A 21,386-nucleotide genomic window follows, 5' to 3' on the forward strand; every position below is an offset into this window, starting at 1 on the left:
AGCTGTGAAAAGACTCATTTACTCCCACTGAGAGAAACACAATGTAGCTTTAACTCTTTCAGAGGAAGTTTGAGGATCAGTGGGGATTTTTGATGATAATCCCTTTTCCATCCTGTCCTGCTGTTTTTTATATTTGTATTTTCTTTTATTCAATATATATATAAATATTTTGCAGTTCCAGATGGCACTACTGAGTCAATTTAACTGTAGAGAAAGATTGTCTATCATCCTGTCAGCTTGTGCATGTTCTGTTATGTTTCATGTTGGGACAATAGACATATTAAATAATCATATGATCTATATGGAAATAGCTAACAGTGAACTTTCAGTCACACTGAGGCATCTGAAACAAGAAAGTCAGCCTTTTAACTGTGTTTCTGCTCAAGATTCAAGATGTATTGAAGTCAACTGAATTGCTTATACAGATAGTGGCACATGTATTGGGATGACATAATGTCTACAGACTACAGAGATGTCAGTTTGGGTGAGCAGATAACTATTCTTCTGTTTTATGCCACAATGGTGCTCTGCTAACTGGTATTCAATTGTTTTTGTGTTTCTTCTATTTTTTTTATTTTCTTCTCCATACACCACATACTGATTCTTTCTAACAATTTATGTGTATGCAATTATTTTTGTATTATTATTGTTATTATGTAATAAGCTCTGCATGTCAGCAAAAGACCACTGGTTCTTGGTTATTTGCACTAAATATTTATTATAGTTAAGATCCTAATACACTAGCTGTCGTTTCAGTGAAGTTTTCTTTAATTTAGTATAAATAATTCATATCAGTATTGGTATATGATTGCCAAAATCCTGTCCTACTTTCAAAAGAGCATGTTCCCCAAAGCGTTTCAGCTACCTCCATTTCACCTCAGTTTGCTCCAATCTGGCGAAGAAGCTTTCTAAAAATAAAAGCTTCTCACTGAATATTCTGTTTTCACTGAACTATGTCCATGGATGTCATGCATTTCCTTTGTTATTGAACATAATGATCGTACAACTCTGTCCAATCAGGTCTGCTGTTTCAAGCTCCACTGCTCGAGGCCATTGAAGAGGCACCCTTGTAGCTGTATAGCCCATGGTGTATTGTCCTTGAATGGATTCCTCCAGCCTCCTTGTGATTTGTAGACTATCGGAGTGGCAGTGTGGTTCTGTGCGGTGATTTGTCCCATGAGATGGGGCCCTGCCTCTACCATTGCGACCGTCAGCATCTCTGCTACAACTGTGCATGCATACAGGATACTGGCATTTGCTGAATTCAAGGTGGCGTCTTTTCAATTAGAGCCCAGTGAAATACCTTTTCAGCCCTTCGAGTGGCCCGGCGAACTGCAGCCAAAGAGGGCCCCGGCCGTATAATGATGCCTGGCACAATAGTTCTACTGTTCTCCAACCCGTTCCCAGGAAACGGCACAACATGCGCTATTGTGCACTGTGCTTTGCTGGCCAACCACGTTGCCTGGCTTTAGCCAGAGACACCGAGAGGCCTGGCTGTGCAGTGAAGCTCGCAGCAGTGTGGTTGGTAGGTTCATAGGGCTGCTCGATGAAGACCAGGGTTTATTCAGCTCACACTAGTTTGGTGTGTTTAAAATTATATCACACAAAGCTACTTTTAAAAGGGCAGGCTGTGAAGCGGAAGCAGCCTGAGGGAATAGGGTCAGTTGAGTGGTTGCCAAAAATGGTGGTACAGAAAACCCTGAGCATTGTTGCTCTGTTGAACCCTCCACAATGAAAGAGGAAACCAAGAGCAAAGTGACAAGCAGAAAAATGGTGGCACAATGATGAGTAGAACTGGTTTGTAGCTGGTCCTAGCTGGTTCTTCTCCATTTATCTCAATGCTCAACCATTTGAATGTGTTCCTCCTCTGTGGCCCCCAACGTGCTCTCCATTATAGCCTCCAGTGCTGTTTATGCTGAGGAGCAAAGGAGGTCATTTAGCGACAGCCAGATAGGAGGCTTTGGTCGACGGCATCCAGGAGATACATGTCACGGGGGGGCCTCACTGGGCCCCACAAGCCAGCATGGCAGCTAAGGCACCACAACAAGATACCCAGGAGGCCTGATGCACAGCCCAGTGTGTCACAGTTAGCACAACGCTTTGTGTCCTGTGAGCAGGAGCTGTCAGCTGATGAGTCAATTATTGATGGGGTTTGCCAAGACATCAATTCAATGTCAACTCTATAATTTTACATTGTAGGGTTTGGTGTTTTTTTTGCTTTAGGTTACAACTGAAATAATTTGTTAGTCTTAAAGTCACTCAGAGCTTTTCAATTTAAGTGTTTAAATGCAAAAAAACAATTTAATCTCTTTCTTTATTCAATAGCTGTGAAGAGAATTTTGTGTTGGTGCTTCATCTTGACATCTCTGTTGTCACCTTCCTCTGTCAGCATTCATAAAGTGTTTACGTGTTCAGTCGCGTACCGATTGGACCTAAAGGAAGACACAGACTCACTTGAGTGCCCTCAGGGTGGCCCCCTTTTTTATCTCACCACATGTCTCCTACTGTTGAAAACACATTGCTCTAACCATTGCACGTGTCTGTCGATATCTGATTCAGTTTGACTCTCTACAATTATTCAATAAGGCTTCTTCATAACCATGTGTTTTCAAAATGTTAATGACGTTCTGAATCACCTCCAAGTTGCATCTACCAATGACTTTAGAGTTCTGCAGCTGATCCTAACTAATGACTTAAGAGTCAGATGTCAAATGTTAAAGTTATTTTAAATTGCTGCCTTTTACCTTCACTGTGTTGTGAGGGAATTATATTCAAATAAACATGAACTTCTCTGTCTCTTCAAAAGGAAAGAATACATGTTTCATGACTGAATATTATTAGGGCCCGAAGCACTGACAAGTGCGTAGGACCCTCTTGGAATGCAAAAGATTATTATTTTTATTTTTATTCCGCCACTTTGCGGCCACTTTTGAGGGCCTGAACGTGCGCGAAAACTCAGCAAAATTTGCATGGTCATTGGGTCCGGCGAAAAATTTGATATTTTGGCGTTTTTATGAACGAAGTTTGCAAATTAGCTCGACAGCGCCCCCTTTTGATTTTTACGAATAGATTTTTTTGCCTACATACATTAATCTTTTTTACATGTTAGAGCAGGCCGAGACCTACAAAAAAGTCAGTGGAAGTCATTGTCTAATTTCAACAGGAAGTCCGCTATGATTTTTTGAATGTCTAAAAAGTCTGTATTTTCACCATTTACAGGGTACCTGTTTGAAAGCGTCCGCCCGATAGCGTTTATCTGACCAATTCAAGTTTGGTGTCAAATGAAAGTAGATAAGTTGAAGAATAAAAGTTGTGCTCAAATCACGAGGTTTGACATAAGCTCCTCAGCTGACACAAATGTTACTATTTTTCAGACGGCGTTGTGGGATCAATTCTAAAGCTAGAGGGGATACACAGGTAATAATGAAAGTCCACGATCCATCCATTGCATCCATTGGTACCAAACATGACATGCTATCATGTTGGGAAGAGGGGTTAATAACGTCAAGTTAGTTTCGAATGTCTCATGCACGATAGGCTACAGGGCCCACTCTAAAATTAAGGCAATGCTGCCATCTTGTGGTGACTAGAGAGGCTGATTTAGCTCAACACATCCATGATTTAAATAAGAGCTGTAAAATTAAATTATCTTTTGGTGACTATCCATGATTTAAATATTTTAGCTAGCTCCCATGCTCTTTTGCTAGTTTTGTAAAGCTCCTGCATATCTCTTAAAGTAACCGTGGGTTCATGAAGACTGTTCGTTTTCATATTTTGTACTTATATTCATGTAAAAAGTCAGCGTTTCTCTATGGGATTTCCCATGTTATTTGTTAGCATAATGCTAAGCGAGAATTACACTGGAAACCTGTTTGCAACTGTATTGCATTGATAAGAAGCTCTTAATACGAGAAGTAGCAGAACCAAATTATTTTATATTTGTGAAAAGAATAATAACACACAGAAATGTTTATTTTGCAGTTTTGACAATTTTTGCATGTAATTAATGACAAGTATAAGTTTATGTATATATCTGTGCATATTGTGTTGAAATATGGATAAAATGTTGTTTTTGAAGAAAGAAAAGAAAATGGAAATACAGTTTAAGTAAAACTGAAATACATAAACAGATGTATAAAAATAAAGACTGGCAGAAGGGAAAAATAAAGCTAGTCCGAAAGTGTTCAGCCGTTGGATGCAAACTTAGTGTCAGTGTGTTCTAGTGATCAACATATCCCGTTGTGCTCTGCATGTTATTTCGTCAAAGGGCGTGGCTATGGCGTGCGTTCAAAGTTTGATGTGCATTTTGGCAACTTGCCTAAAAAGTAAATGGTTATATCTCTGCCATGCAGTGTTCAATCATATTAAAGTTTCTCATACATGATACGGGGCCTGCTCTGAACACTTCCATGATTTAAATTTTTTGCTTAGTCACAGTGCCACCTGTAGATAACAGGAAGTTACTGCTTCTCAGTTAGCATTAGCCATTGCTACAAGGTAGCTAATTTCCCGCTCAGAATTGGTGGGGACCATTCAAACACCTTGGCCATACAACACTTTCAAGCTCAAACACCTACGTCCAACGCTCTCGCCATACGGATGCATCATTCGCCGTCAAACAGGAAGTGGTTGTAACTCTCATATACTTTGTCTGATCTGCCTCAAATTACACAGATATGATCAGGGTTGGCCTCTGAACACAATGACATAACAATGGTCAACTTGAACCATAGCGCATCCTCCTGTAAGGAGTAAGTACTACATCCTATATACTTTGTCTGATCTACTTCAAATTACATAAGTATGATCAGAGTTGGCCTCTGAACACATAGACATAACAATAGTCAACATTAACCATCGCGCCCCCTACTGCAAGGAATAAGTACAACACAATGCTCAATTTGCTCCATATTTCATAGCTATCATGACAGTGCCAGCCTGAACTGCTCTACGTCAAAAGTTTCTGTGATCTTCATTACGCTGCCTAGTTCAGCATACCATAGTATGACTTTTACACAAATCGGACTGCACGGTCTGCTGCTTAGCCACGTTCCACTGCTGCTGCACTCCCACGGTCGCGACACACCCCGACATGCACAGGGGTGCGAGGGCCCTTCATCACCGCTTGCGGTTTTAATTCTAATTGAGCCTTTCTTTTCTTTCACAGGTCCCTGCCTTAAAAATAAGAACTTATCTCTCCCAGAACTTCAAACATTGACATCAGACGTCTACACATTTCAAAAGGCTGATTATCACTGGAGCAGATATGAGTGAAGATAACCCAGCTGAGACTGTGGAAACTGCTCCTGCAGAGTCAAACGCTATTCCCAATGGAAAAGGCCACGAACCTGGGGAGGAGATCACAGCATCCGCAAAGACACCCCCTGCAGCAGATGCTGAAAAGTAAGTTTACTTCTTAATACTTTACATGTTGATCTCTAAGGAACATATTCTTAATTCTTCTCACTTTAGGTTCTTATTGTGGCAGGAAATTAAGAATCACCTTTGACTTCTATTGCTTTGTTATCCTTATAATGAGATCAATTAAGATCAGCGTCTCGTTTTATCGTTTTATGTGAAGCATCTTGACAGTTTTGTAATCTCAGTGAGTGTCAGGTCTCAAAACCTCTCCAAATATAGAATACTAGATATGCAAAAAGCCACCAGGGAAAGACATAGTGCATAGGATTTTTGTTTATGCCATTTTAATATTTTCCATTTTGTGCACCAAGAGAAAATCAAACCAGGGATCTCTTTCGTTTTAACGTCCTCTGTACACATACTGAAACTATTCAAGCGAGGGATACTGTATACTTTAAGTTGTCGTCTTAATGTGTCACTTTCAGCCCTCGCTTGTTCTCCCACAGGCATCAAAACACATTACAGACTGTGTGGTAACACAACTTCAAGGGAAATGAATGTCATTGCATGTGCCTGGCTGATTATTAAGACATTACCTCTGTGGAGGTATCCATTCAACATATTTACTCAGCAATCCGTTTTCCTTTTGCTGTCACATTCAGGTTCAAAAGCTCACATTCTGATATAATGTTTTACTGCTGTGCTCATGGTTGTTGACTGGATAAATATATGTAAATCATCTCTCTTCTCAACATCTTTGATAATCCATTAGCTACAATAAAACAAAGCTAATACCAGCATTCAACCACTTCAGCTCACAATATTAGCAAGATATTAACTAGCTTATGAAAGGCTAGCTAGGTATGTGTGCCTTGTCTGTTGTATTATGAAACACTACCAAGGGCTATTAATAAATCATTAACACTAAAATTATCTTTTTAAGCAATGGGGAAATGATAATTATTTGTCAGATACCCTACATTTTTACAACATATAACCTGGAACAGAAGTATGTCATTATAACAGCATTTGACCTTCCAATCCTGACCATGACATCAGAGAGAGATGACTGCTTATGCTCATAAAAAAAGCAGGTAATTATACGTGCGTCATGATGTTGATTGTGTCACTCTTCTGCCTGAGCTGGAAGTCCATGCTGGTAGGCAGCATTGCTTTAACTGCAAAGACTGTGTGTCCATTCATCTCTCTGTGTAATGTACCTCCTACATGCACTCTGATTGTGCTATTATGTGTGCTTCATAATGGAGTGGGCTTAAATGCCTCATTATCATGTCACTGGTTTTCTATCGATATATCTGTGTCTTCTTTTCTATGTAATGGATGGTTTAATTAAAATATCTCTCCAGGGTTTAGGCAATCATTTATAGATGGTCACCTCGCTGTATTATATTATGACTGAGTGTGTTGTTTTTCCACTTTGTGCTCTCGTTGGGTGATGGATGGCATCTCTCTACACTGCTTGTAGGGAAACTGTACCAAATAGTGCCCAAAATGCTAGGTATGTATGCTGTAATAATAATAATGATAATAATATTATTAATAATAAATTAGATTTATATAGCGCTTTTCTAAATACTCAAAGACGCTTTGACAGGAAACAACAAAAAAAAAACTAAGCAAAAACTAAGAGAACAATACAAAATAGAAATAGTGTCAAGGGAAGAGGATGAGAGTCAGTGGTTGTAGGCAGTCATGAAAAGATGAGTTTTTAGGGATTTCTTGTAGGAAGTGAGTGTGGGGGAGTCTCTGATGTTTTTAGGGAGAGAGTTCCAGAGGGTGGGAGCTGCAATGGAGAAGGCCCTGTCCCCCCAGGACCGAAGGTTGGTCCTGCAGAGGGGGGACTGGAGGTTTGCATCCGCAGACCTGAGAGTGTGGGTGGGAGTGTGTCGGTGGAGGAGCTCAGACAGGTAGGGGGGAGCCAGGTTGTGAAGGGCTTTGTAGGTGATGATGAGGAGTCTGAAGTGGATACGCTGGGGGATGGGGAGCCAGTGGAGGTCATGAAGGACAGGGGTGATGTGATCTCGTGTGAGGAGACGCACAGCGGAGTTTTGAATGTATTGAAGTTTCCTGAGTGAGTTGGATGGTGAACCACAGAGGAGACTGTAGCAATAGTCTAATCTGGAGGTGATGAATGTGTGGGTGAGGGTCTCGGCAGCTGAGAATGAGAGTGATGGGCGGAGGCGGGCGATGTTTCTGAGGTGGAAAAAGGCTGTTTTGGTGATTTGTTTAATGTGTTTGTTGTAGGAGAGGGTTTGGTCGAAGATGACACCAAGGTTACGGATGTGGGGGGAAGGGAGCACTGGGGAGCCATCGATGGTTAGGGAGAAGTTGTTGGTGGATTTGATGAGGGATTTGGGGCCGATGATAATGACTTCTGATTTGTCGCAGTTGAGTTTGAGAAAGTTGGTTTGAAGCCAGGATTTTATTTCTGTGATGCAGTCAGTGAGGATTGAGTGAGTGGCAGGAGTGATGACTTTGGTGGCGATGTAGAGCTGGATGTCGTCGGCAAAGCAGTGGAACTGGAGTCCATGGCGGCAGATGATGTGACCAAGGGGGAGCATTTACATGATGAAGAGGAGGGGACCTAGTACTGAACCTTGGGGAACACCTTGGGAGAGAGGAGCAGTGGGGGATTTGCAGTGGTTGATGCTGATGAACTGGTATCTGTCAGAGAGGTATGATTTGAGCCAGGGGAGTGCAGTGCCGGTGATGTTGAATGTGGTTTCAAGGCGGGAGAGAAGGATGGAATGGTTGATGGTGTCAAAAGCTGCGCTTAGGTCCAGTAGGATGAGGATGTTGAGGTTTCCGGCATCAGAGGAGAGGAGAAGGTCGTTGGTGATCTTGAGGAGAGCTGTTTCGGTGCTGTGGTGGGAACGGAAACCAGATTGGAATGATTCATAGAGGTCATTGGCAGAGAGGTGGATTTTGAGTTGTGAAGCAACAGCACGTTCCAGATGTTTTGAGAGAAAGGGGAGGTTGGAGATGGGTCTGAAGTTGTTTGGGATGTCAGGATTGAGTCCAGGTTTTTTCAAAATGGGGGTGACAGCAGCAAGTTTGAGAGATGGTGGAATGGTACCTGTGGAGAAGGAGGAGTTAATTGTTGAGATAATGAGTGGGGATAGGGTAGGAAGGCAGGCCTTGACAAGACTGGTGGGGATGGGGTCCAGAAGGCAGGTGGAGGTTTTCATTCCTGTTGTGAGGTCAGAAAGCTCTGCAGAGGAGATGGGGGAGAACTGAGACAGGGGCTGACAGGTTAAGGGGGGGCAGATGGAAGAAGGGGGGACAGATACAGAAGGGGCTAGGTTGTTGTAGATGGTGTCTATTTTTGTTTGGAAGAATGACAGGAAGGAGGTGCATTTGTCTGCTGTGAAAGATTGGGAACCGTTGAGGAGTTTGTTGATGGTGGAGAATAGTGATTTGGGGCTCCTGGAGCCAGACTGTATGAGATGGGAATAGTAGGTGGATCAGGCGTGGGAGAGGGCATCTTTGTATTGTTGGAGGTGATCTTTGTAGGCTTGAGCGTGTACAGTGAGTCCGGTTTTGTTGTGTAGTCCTTCCAGTTGACGGGCATGGGTTTTCATGTGACGGAGGTCAGGAGTGAACCAGGGAGCAGAGTGGGTGAAGGAGATTGTTTTGGTTTTAATTGGTGGTTGGCTGGTTGAGGCAGGAGGAGAGAGTGTGGTTGTAGTAGTCGGTGAGGTCAGAGGGAGCGGTGAGGTCACAGGGAGGGAAGGCAGACATTTTGTCCATGAGGGCAGATGATAGAGCGGAAGGAGAGACAGTGTTGAGTTTGCGGAAGTGGATTGAGCATTTTTGTTTTGGCAGGGTGGTGGGAATGTCAATGTTTATGTTAATAGCTAGGTGGTCGGAGATGGTAAGATCCATGCCTGAGAGGTGATTTATGGAGAGACCAGTGGAACAGACTAGATCCAGGATGTGACCGCGGTTGTGGGTGGGGAAGTTGACATGTTGAGTTAAGTTGAAGCAGTTCAGTATTTCGATGGATTCAGTGGTTATTGTTGAGTTTGTGGAGTCCAAGTGTATTTTAAAATCAACAAGGAGAAGGATGGAGGGAGAGAGAGCACAAAGCTGGGTCAGGAAATGAGAGAAGTCAGGAAATGAGAGAAGTCAGAGAGGAATGATGGGTTAGGCTTGGGAGGGCGGTAGACAACAGCCATGACCAGCTGTGTGGTGCCAGAGTGTTTAAAAGCCAGTGATTCAAATGAGGGAGCAGGAAGAAGGGAGATGAGGCTAGTTTTTATGTCCTGTCTGTGTATGACTGCAATGCCGCCACCTCGGCCCTCAGTGCGTGGTCTGTCTATGTATGTGTATCCATTTGGTGTGGTCAGGTTGAGTGAGAGATAATCCAGGGGCTGTTGCCAAGTTTCAGTGAGACAGAGGAAGTCCATTTTATTGTCCAGTATGAATTCATTGAGAATGTCACTTTTGTTGTTAAGAGACCGGGTGTTAAACAGAGTGAATTTCATCTGGGTTTGCTTGGTGTTTGTGTCCAGGGGAGCTCGAGGCAGGGCTCATAGACAGGGAGAGCGCGTCTGCTCGTTGTTGTGATGATGACGTAGTGGGGGTGTGTCAGTCTGCTCAGTTGACCAGAGTGATGGGATGGAGTGGCCATGCTGGCTAGACCGGGAGTAAACAAACTTGCGCCGGGAGCTTCTGTGGATATATCTGGGTCGTCGTAGTAGTCCAAAGGTTTTAATGGCGGAGATGCATGCAGGAGTGGCGTTATTGTTGAGTTTGAGCAGCTGTGAGACAGAGTACTTCACTGCCATGCCAGCCGGGGATGTTGGTTCGCTAATCCTGGAGTTGTTAGCCGGTAGCCGCAGACTTGTCAACCAGAGTAACAGGCAAGTCAGGGTGGTCCACAGCATAGCAGTCAGTGGGGCTGAAGTGGTGCCGAATGAAGGATGTCCAGACGAACTGTAGAGGATGACTGTGTGGAGGCGGAAAGTAGAAGACGGGAGGCTGCCGAGTCGGTTGCTAACGATAGCTGCATTAGCCTCAGTGACCGGAGCGAAGGCTAGCTAGGCTAGCCGTGGGAGCTAGCTTGTGGAGAACGGCAGTTTTTCCAGCAAAGACTGAGAACAGCGGGTGTCCAGGAAGGGGCTACCAGTAGTGGTGGATCAGCCGGTTTTGTCGACAACCAGAGGATCCGGTAGTCGGTAGTCAGGGGCCGAAGGTCTGAAGCCGGCGTTGACAGGTGCCGACAACAGGTAGGCTATGTGAACGCCCAAAAGAATCTATAAAGTGAGATTTAACCTTTAGGATTAAACTGAGGTTAAATCATAAGACACAAGAGACAGAGGGATAGGTCAAAGTAATACAGCAATAATCAACAGTAGTGGACACTTAGGCTTAGCTGGAGAAGCGGTGAACAAACACGCCAGCGTCCTCTCCGACCAGCTACGTAGGAATGTGTGTAATATGTGTAATAATCAACAGTTTCAGAGTTGTGACCTTGGTAGAAATCAGAAGCCAAAATGTTCAGAAGCCTGTTTTAGAGTCTGTCTTGTCCTTTTTGTTTCCATGGTACTTTTAATTCTAGCTCTTTAACAATATTTCTTTGCATTAGTCCACACAGAACTGACAACACAGAAGCCAACCTCCCAGAGAGCCAGGAGTTCCTCTCAGGTGTTGACAACAAGAAGACCCCACAATTTACAGATGTAAGCTCAAACACAGCATATTCTGAATGGTATCGGAAATTACGTGCCTATACTTTCAGGTACTGTTAGATGAACAAAAAAAGTTTATTTTTTCTCCTCTGTCTTGCATCGGCCTTAGTTTGAAGGGAAAACCTCGTTTGGGATGTCCGTCTTCAACCTGGGCAATGCAATCATGGGAAGTGGAATCCTAGGACTGGCCTACGCCATGGCCAACACGGGGGTCGTCCTGTTTCTGTAAGTAATTCATATGATACATCTGATACAACAACACTGGAGTAGCATTATTTTTGATATATCACGACTCACTGATGTGAACCAGCTACAGGGATGTCTGTCAGGAAAATGGTGTCATAACGAAGCTCTGCCGTCATTACTCCTTTGAACCAACACATTGCATCTGTAAACACGTATTGTTATTAAGTATCCCAGTGTGTGAGTTCACGTTGCATTACGGTGTTGCATAATACAGAGGGAGCTTGAGAGAGCACACAGCAGGAGCCCCACATACACATATGCTCAGGCATGTACACACACACACACACACACACACACACACACACACACACACACACACACACACACACACACACACACACACACACACACACACAGACAGCTCAGCACTTTCCCTCCATTACGCCTCTATCACTACCTCTGATGGCGGATCAGGGGTGGAGTGACTCCGCCCCACCATTCTGCCTCTGTTTTTAACACATTGCACACAAGGCGTCACAGAGGCATTAGTATTCCCCCTTCAAATGCTAATCTGTTACAGCCAACAGTTGACTGCAGCTTCCAATCTGATCATTTATCTTTTGATATAGACATTTTTCACAGTTTTTTAAGATTTTGTTGCACTGCAGTTTTTTTTAGCTATCTGCAGCAAGTTATCTCAATGCCACTTCAAATGATCACAGTGAGGAGCAGACTAGTGAATCCACTGCGTTGTATTTCCCCATGTGGAGGCGGAAAAAGATAGTGTAGCCTTGTTTTTGAAAATGACATGGTGTGTCAAAAAATGTCTTCATATGGTCTCAAAATCTTGCTGAACTTTTCTATAAAGCCTTTTCACAGCAAGTATTCTCCTGAGGTAGAGAAGCTATTTGTCAACCCCTGTTTAAAAGCAGGAAGACAAGTGTTTTCTTATCTTTAAAGTCTGCTGTAGGTCTTAAAGCTATGACCATTTCCAACATTATAGAGACCATTTATTGTATTTTTTAAAATAATTTATATGTTATATAAACTGACCTATATACTGCACTTATTTGGGCCTGTTTTCTGTGATGGATTAACAGACATTTGTGTCTCTAGTGAGTATGGTATCATGAGGCTGTATCCAGAACTGACTTTGAGCTCTATTGAAAAGAGAAACAAGCTACCAGACTTAAGCTACATAGACAATGCTAGGAGCTATCATTGGTGGTAGATTTATGATCTTTCAACATGTTTGTTCAACAAAATGCTGAATATACCAGGCCATATCCTTTAAAGCTTGTAGACAATCGAAGAGCTTGTTTAAGGAAATTCTCAATATTTCACAGTTACTATCCTATAACTGAAAAAAATCATCATTCTAAGACTTAGTGTGCCTGAGTCTGCTGCCATCAGAGGGAACAGATAGCCTAGTGTGCTAAATATTACTCGTGTGTCCTCTCATCATATCAGCTAGTGGGCATAGTTTAAATTTTTGTTGGCTGGATTTTGCATATGATGAAGCTATGGGGTGAAAAACTCCTCAGAGTTGATGCTAGTATAAGATTTAATTGATGGGCTTTCAAAGCTTTACATGCCCATTAAAGTCCTACATGCATGTTTATTTCCCTGTTTTCCACAAGCTTTTCAGTTGAGCCTGCTCTGTTATGCTTCTCAAAAATAATCAGGGTGTTTGTAGGGTGCTAGCAACATCAACGCTTTCCCCTCCTCGTCTTTTTCTCAAGCTGTTTTGACACATCCTCCTGATGGTGCTAGATTGTAAGGTGTCTGGTGCTGAAGGTGGCTGTGCTAAGGATTTTCAGCTCAACCATAACCCTCTCAGTATAACCTTACTTTGAAAATGAAGGAAGCATAATTTATTCATCAAAAGATCTTTGTATCTCTTGTTTGTATCTCTTGGCTTGTTTTAAGTTGATTTGTTGCTTTGGTGGAAAAATGTCATGACTTCTCCCCTTTGTATGCTTCAAGCAAACAAGCTCTACAACAGAGATGTAAAATCATATTACCATTAGCACTCAAGATTCAAATCAGTGTAGGAGAAATATGTGTTTGAATTTTAAACAGCTGACATGATATATAATTAGAGGAAGTTGTTTTCAGATGCTGTCTGGTCTGCAGGGTTTTTCCTTTCTAAAGCTCCTTAGTGGGAGCTGAGTTGTGTGACTGTTGGTTTTCAAGCTGTCTGGACTGGTTGAACCCAGTGTCACCCAACACCAGGGTCTTTGACACTTGGCTAGACAGGAGCCCAAATGAAGTGGAGCTGATTATGTTTTACTCTGATGAACACACGCTATCGCGTGCAAATTAATATTACGTGACTGACCACAACAAAGAGTGTATAGGCTGTCACTGTGAGAATATCTGCTGGAAATTGTTTCAAACAATAGTGTTACTACAGGCAGGGTCAGTGTGGCATATTTGGCAAAGTAAAACAGGCATTGTTTCTGTGTTCCACATTGCACTCCCAGGCTGGTGATGGCCTTGAACAAAATATCATCCTTTTTTTTTGGCAAAGCATGGTGTCATTATGAACCTAAGGTCCTGCTCCTAAAGGGGACAGAAGAGCTGATAATGCAGGGGCCATGTTTTCGCAAACACCGAGAAGTACACAAAGAGAATGTAATAATGGCTGTTACTGCAATAGGAATGACCTGCTGGAGGAGATCAGTGAAACTAACACACTGTTTTCTTTTAAAGTCACTTTTTAAATCAAATTCAAATAGCACGTGTTATGTTTTTGAAGATATTTGATCAACTGTTGAAATAAATGCAACTCATACTTTTGACCTGAAAGAGAGTACTAGTTGAATGTAAAGCATAATATTACAATATTTTGTCCGGCAATATTTTTGTCTGGCAATATTATGGCTCTACACAAGCGTATTCATCGTATTTATTATATGCATATGTATGGTCATTTTTTAAAACACACCAGACTTTTTAAATGTTGACAAAGGGGCCTTACCTCTTTTTGTTTGTTAAGTTCCAGATGTGTGTACACATGTTGGCTTTGGTTATTATTGAGTATTATATTGTATACTGAATTGCAGTTTTAGTAAGTCAGGTAAAGATTAGGTGTAGTTTATCTTGTTTCATAAAACAGATGTTTGGTAACATGATTTTTTTTTGTTTTAAAAAAAGAAATGGATGAATAACCTGCTTATCTCAATATTTACCAAATTAGATATCAGTTCACGCCTTAAACATAACAATAACTTAATATCATCTGACCTATGGTGAGTCTCACACTGCTAGTTCAGGTTTTGAATTTCATATTTTTGGTAGAAATGTATCATGTTTCCGTTTGGCTTACAGCCCCGTGTGTCATATCACACAGATTGTGTTGGCGGCTGTAGAGGCTCCAGCGGGTCGGTAGGAATGCAGTGGGGTGGAAAGCTGTTAGCAAAGCTACGGTGACCCAAGTGTGTCAGTCTGACTGTCTGTCTGTCAGGAGATCTGTTCACCCACTGCCACTTGACTGACTAAATCCTCCACTGCAAGTCAAACCAGCATTCTTCCACAAGGTCTGAAAAATGCCAAAGAGAAGAAAAAAAACAACCTCACTGGCCAACAGTTGATGTCAGGATGAAAGACGTGCTGTCTGGCTTTTCCTAAAAGCAGAAGGAATGGAGAGAGTGTGTGAGAGAGAGAACGTTAGTGTCGCCAGCAGTAACAGCGACCAGGAAGAAAATAGGAAACGGTTGGACGGGGTCAGGGTGAGTTAGCAGACCAGCTACTCATTCACAAATCTTCCTCATGCTTGGGGTACTAACGAACATCACTGACATTTTTCATTTGACATACCTTTAAAAACATCTATTAAATACAAGTAGGAAATGTAACATGTGCATCTTTAAAGACAATAAAACACTGTTAGTGGACAGCACTATGGCGCTATAGCATTTCAGGCTCAAACAGGCCCAAATACAATGAGCCATAACTGTGTCCCCTTTTAAAAGGTCGACCATATGATCCCCCCAAACCATTACAAAGCTGAGAAGAAAGTGCCATATAACGGCACTGACCCTATGGTCAGAGTGAGGGGGAAAATCTAAAAAGTGCAAAAACGGTCCATGAAATACCTAAACCATACTTTTTTCATTTCTCACTTTGGCAAAAGGAAAAATAATGGTTCTTCAGAACTCTTTAAAATGCTTACAGTTTTCAATCATGAATTCCTCAGTATGCTATATCAGCAGCATCTTAATGTACCAGGATTTGTTTTGTGTGTGAGGCCACAGCCTCAATCACAGCTGATCTCACCTGCATTTATACGGCTGAACATCTGAGTGAACCAAAGAAATGTAGACTCCAATGTAACATCCCTTGCTCTCATAGTTCAGTTTAGTTTAGTCTAGAAACCCATGCTGAAAAGCTTGTAGTTCTTCCATCTCACCAATTCCGTTAGTGACGGTGCTGGTGCTGCAAGAAAGCAGATTTTTCTTCACTGCAGAATCACACCCCAGAGAGGAAAAACACAGTATAAGTTGTGTCTTACCATCTACCTAACGTAGACAGAGGGACATATTCTAAAATAGCAGAAATTGTTGGATTTAAATCAGGATCTACCCAGCCCCTTTCTTAAGCAGACTTTGAACTCTATATGTTAATTAGAAAAATTCTCCATTCTCACTAAAAACATGAGCCTGTGATGTTCCACATAGCTCCTCATTACGCCTATGATTGCAAACATTTTGTTTGCCATGAAGTCCCTGTAAACAATATATATTTCACAGTCAGTAAATCATATTAATGTGCACATTATGTTAAACTGATTTAGGTCATTTTCAGGATGATTGTCAATATGATCCAACGCTGATCATCTCAGGAATATTAAGATGGGTAGGTATGAGGCTTTGCCGTTCTGATCTCAAGTCGTTTTTACTGAGACAGACATACTGTAGTAGAATCAATTTTCTGAGTGGATAACAATTGTTCAAGGAGCCCAAAATGGAGAAAGCCAAAGATGAGAGAGAAAAGATAATAAGTTGTTTCAGAAAGAGAACATGAGTCAACAGAGAGAGAATGATTGCAGTCCTCTTTGAGGAGACAACACTTTTACATAAACTGTTGTGCTGACTGAAGTGGGTTATTCCAGCCTGGAGGAACAAAGACGAGAAGATTAATGTGTATAAAGGATTTTCCTCATTCTGTCAATCTCAGCAGTGCAATGGAACTGTTTCTCTTGGACGTGTCCATCTGGTGTGCGTGTGATTACTTAGTGTGGCAGAGGGCAGAGGCGCTGACAGGGCAGCATCCTTAGCTCAGCATGAGTAACAATTAAACGGGTAAAGAAGAGCCACAGGGACTCTGTTCTTTCCAACACAATCTGTGCACTGGTATGCAGACAATGTATGGCTGTGCTGCAGCTGTGTCAGTAATGTACAGGGTCATGTACTTTGTAAAAATGTAAGCATTTGGTAAAATCAATATTTCATTGGTGTTTTTTCCTGGTAAAAGAAGTGTCAGTAATCATGTTTTTACGTGTGTTTCAGGGTACTTCTAACAGTGGTGGCGGTCCTCTCCTCATATTCCATCCATTTACTGCTTAAGTTATCTGGCATTGTAGGTATGTATGTGACTGTCAATGTGCATGAAAATATATTGTTGATTGGATTTAAAGCAAAAAACAAGTTCTCTTTAATTGGTTTTAAAACCTCCTTAACATTGTCATGTCATTTGCCCTTTCTATTCAAAAGTTAATTTCACCTCCTATCTTTATTCCAAAAAAGTAAAAATGGTGGTTTTACAGAATAGGAGTACACACAGAATATGAACAGAACAAACAATTAAGAAATACGTAGACCTGGGTAAATAGAATGGGAAATAAATACCTGTACCACTCAGCCAGTCAATGCAGTGAGCTGAAGAAAAAAGAATCAATTGGTTTCAGGTGAATTACTTTGTGAGAACTAGAATCAACATCAGTGTGATGCTAGAAAACAGTTAAATGTTAGTAAGAGCTAGCTTGTTCTTTCACCAATATTATAGAAAATTATCCTAATTAAACAAATTAAAAAACACAGGAAGTAGTGCTTCCTGGACTCAAAACAATTAAAGTCTGAGGTTCTCCTTGGCTTGGGATACATGCAGTTATGGAAAACAAGAAAAACTCCAACATACTCTCTTTTAGAATAATTACAAATTCCATTATTTTCACAGCATTGTTATGTAGACTCTTAAAAAAGGTTTATAATTGCACTAGAATCATGAGCCAATAAATGCTTCAGTGTAGGTACCACAGTAGGTATCAGAAAGTATAAAATAGCACCAGAATGTCACTGAAAACACGGTGGCTTAGTGGCTACTCGTGGTCTGTGGTCTGAACGTTGGTGAAGGATGGTGTCATCTGCATAACGGGCACATTTAAGATTACTGGAGTAAAGTGTGTCTTTAGTGTTTAATGGAGAGGGGGTGGGATTAGATACATTCACACTTCTTCCCACTCCTTTTCCAACATGTAACTACACATTTCTGTTGTATTATGCACTATTCTTTTGTGGGTTTTATTGTTTAGTTTTTTGTCAAAAAAGTTCAAAATAAAGACTTCAATCAATCAATCAATCAATAGTCCATGAACTGCTACACAATGAGCCTTTCAGTTTCTGTATAATCCTGCACCTTGTTGAACATGTTTCTTTGTCTCAGGTATTCGTGCATATGAGCAGCTGGGCCAAAGGGCCTTTGGGACTGCAGGGAAGATGGCCGCGGGTATAGCCATCACGCTGCAGAACATTGGAGGTGAGGTAACACTTAGACACACAAACACACAAATAAATATACCTTTAAAAAGGTCTTTGGGTTCCTTGTTGCTGGGGATAAAACATGTGCGTGCTTTCATTGTTTAACTGCTCATAAGCCTCTTTGTAGTTTCACTGATCAAAATATCCTGCTTGATCTACTTAAAATAAATGAAGAAACTTTTTCCTTTTGCCAGATTATTATTTATCCAGCATGACAAGTTTGTATATGAAGTTTTATTTTGTGCTTTGGAAGTAATTATATGTCACGTAACTTTTTAAACATGAATCAACTTAAACAAAGGACTTGAAATATCTATGACTGATTGCTCTGGATATGAACAGTGTTGAAAACACAGCAATATCATTGATTTTCTTTTGTTGATTTGCCTCGGAAGGGAAAATGCTCTTTATTATTCTATCTGGTTTGGCTGTGCTGCCTTTTACTTTCAACAATTACATCCACTTCAAAAATTGATGCATGTAAGAATACATGCTACTGTGTCATTGTTATCACAGATTGATTTATGCTACATTGACATGGGCTCAGATTTCTTACTTTTTCTTGCTACACTCAGTGATCAGAGTGTTTCTATATGTTTCTATGTCCACAGCCATGTCCAGTTACCTGTACATAGTCAAGTATGAGTTTCCCTTGGTCATCCAGGCCTTTCTGAGGGTCGACAAACCTGCAGGGTGAGTGATCACTGTATGAGAAAAAGTTATCTTTCATACTACATCACAGTGACTACAGATCCACAAGTGAATGTGATGTCTTTACATCTGTCTGTATGAGTAAATGATTGGCTTTAGACATGCAAATACTTCAATGACTTCAATCAAAAGAACGTCTTGTAAGTCCCCTTTGTTTAAAGCACTCACTGGTAGTGATGGTACTAGTAATTGTTGATGAAATCTACAACAAGCACATTGCCAGCAAATGAATCAGAAATTCAATGTGGCAGAAACTGATGGATAGACTTCCACTGAAGCTTGATGAATTATCAAATTCATCAAGCAGGCCACTCTGAATGTACGGAGCAGCTGGCGTGAGAACAGCTGTGATAGTGACCCTGGAGGAGGAGAACAGCACGGCCACAGAGAAGCGCACACATCCAATCACAGCAAGACTCCACGGCTGAAAATGTAAACCGTGGGATATCACTGGCCGGTGCAGGTGGCTGCAGAGACAAATAACACTCACTTCCTTGGGTGGGATTTTGAGCGCGCTAGTTACCCTTTTACACGTTAACCCTTACCCCAGTTAGCGTGTCTTTTTACCTACTTTTTTAGTTGTCAGATAAGTTCAAGTGCAATGTGCATGCATGACACAATTGTAGTTACGGTTACACAATTGGGTATTAATTTGCTCAGAATTTCAAGAAAATTCATCCACAATGTACAGCCAAGTGTTACATTTAGCTGCTTCTTCCAAATGTTACAACAGAGATGATTAAAGACAACCCACTTCAAGCTTTCTAGCATGTTTGTTTGTACAGTTGTTTGTTGTAGTCTACAGTCTATAAAGAGTTGATGTTCTTTGACAGCATGCCCACATTGATTTCTGGTGTCAGCTCTATTTGCTCAGTGTAGCAGTGCTCGGTGCTGTTGGCCATGGTCAGCAGTCACTGTTAATTGCAAATGACAGACTAGATTGTCCCAGTGGCATTTCATCATGTCAGAGGGTGTGTGTTTATTTTGATCAACCGCACAGAGGAGGGAAAATATAACAGACACCTTTCTATCACATCTAAAAGACAAGAAAAGTACTACTTCATCATTTGAACACAATTATAATCCAGTGACAGTGCTTATAGTTGAGGGTCAAAATTAATGACTGCATACAGAGTTTAGATTTTCACTTCATCATTGGATCAGTAATTCTGTATTTTATTGATAGAGAAGTAAAGTGAAAAATTATCTGTGTTTATTGCATTTGTAAGAAGTAATCTAAAGTCAGACAAGAAATAATCAATATTATAAAATAAAACATTTAGAAATTCCATTTTCTGAGTAAACAATGCAACTCCTCACTGGCTGGAGGGACTCTGCAGTTGTTGAAGCTCGTTTCTTTTTTTCTTTTTTCACTGTACACACAGAAGCAGTTTGCATGTCAAGTTCACTCTCATTATTTGTGATTTTTTTTTTAAGTATGTTTTTTGGGCATTTTTGCCTTATTGGATAGGACAGATGAAGACGAGGACTATAGCTTCTTCACATGTGGCGCGACATAACCGCTAGGCCATTCGCACTCTATTATTTGTGTTATTTTAGTTGATCTTGAATCTCTGTGTTTGTAAAAAACACTCTACGTTTGTGTGTGCGCGCATTAGTGTTGGAGAGATATTGTGTCCCTGGTCCAGATGGCTGGAGGGCAGGATGACAACGGGATAGATGAGTTCTTTTTTGAGATGTGTGTGTTTCCCTCTGTGTGTATTTGTGTGTGTGTAGTAGCCAGCAGATGTTGCATCTCTGCAGCGTCTCCCACCTGACAGAGGGCAAGAAATTAATCGCCCCCACTGTGTTGATCTAAAAATAGATTAATGAGGTTTGTTTGGTATGCATAGCTGTGCAATAGACAGTTACATGTGTTGTTTCAATGAAGTGTGTGTGTCAAACATTTTGCCATAATCCCCATCATTCAGTGTTTCTAGTTTGGCAGTGGAATGTTACTACACCAACAGAACACCATCTCAGTCAACTTGTTCCAACATGCAACAAACATGGAGGGAGCAAACAAACTTATTTTTTCCACTCTAGATATTGTTTTTGTTTTTTTTGCTGTAAATACAAGTAACTGGCGAAGTCTCTGAGGTATAGAATCATCCTGAGTCAATAGGTTTGCTTTTTCCATCATGTTCTCCTCATTTTGTAGCTGTTCACACACTTTTCTCCTGTTTCTTGTCAATCGATACCTGACACAGTGCAAACGCTTAGCAGAATTGAGATTGAGAGGAGTGTTTGAGCAGAGTAATTTAGAATCAATACAGTTAATTCTCTGTGTCTTTCTGCTTCTCTGCAGTGAATGGTATCTGAATGGGAACTACCTTGTGATCATAGTATCTATTGCAGTTATACTACCACTGGCTCTCATGAAACAGCTAGGTAAGTAATGTGATAACGTTCTTACAGGAGGTAACCTATCTGTTCACTTCATACATCCTGTGTTCACTCAGCCACTTAAAGCTTTAAAATGAATGCTTTGGCTGCATTTAGCTGAAATGCTAAGATATTGAAACAGTTGCAAAAGTGAAGAAGAGTAATGAAGTCAGTCAAATGAATCAGTTTATTACTATATTTACTTTAAATTGGCCAATATAAGCTTACAGGTAAGGCCCAATACACCTCTTAGTGTACTGAATTAAAC

General features: G+C 41.1%; 1 protein-coding gene across 3 annotated transcripts in view; it reads left to right on the forward strand.

The window, feature by feature from the left end:
* Positions 1-21,386, forward strand: part of LOC109990106 (sodium-coupled neutral amino acid transporter 3) — a 57,526-nt gene that overhangs the window by 28,277 nt on the left and 7,863 nt on the right. Inside the window, exons 2-9 of one of the 3 annotated variants that reach the window (XM_020642092.3) lie at positions 5,168-5,403; positions 6,848-6,880; positions 10,973-11,066; positions 11,185-11,300; positions 16,775-16,848; positions 17,928-18,020; positions 18,634-18,715; positions 21,042-21,124. In XM_020642092.3, coding sequence (XP_020497748.1) covers positions 5,267-5,403; positions 6,848-6,880; positions 10,973-11,066; positions 11,185-11,300; positions 16,775-16,848; positions 17,928-18,020; positions 18,634-18,715; positions 21,042-21,124 — 712 coding nt within the window. In that variant the 5' untranslated portion in view covers positions 5,168-5,266. Of the gene's footprint in view, positions 1-5,167; positions 5,404-6,847; positions 6,881-8,693; positions 10,614-10,972; positions 11,067-11,184; positions 11,301-16,774; positions 16,849-17,927; positions 18,021-18,633; positions 18,716-21,041; positions 21,125-21,386 lie in introns of those variants that run through there. The other 2 variants (XM_020642093.3, XM_020642094.3) reach the window with 2 other exon arrangements.

This window comes from Labrus bergylta, chromosome 5, assembly GCF_963930695.1.
Source record: "Labrus bergylta chromosome 5, fLabBer1.1, whole genome shotgun sequence".
NCBI lineage: Eukaryota > Metazoa > Chordata > Actinopteri > Labriformes > Labridae > Labrus > Labrus bergylta.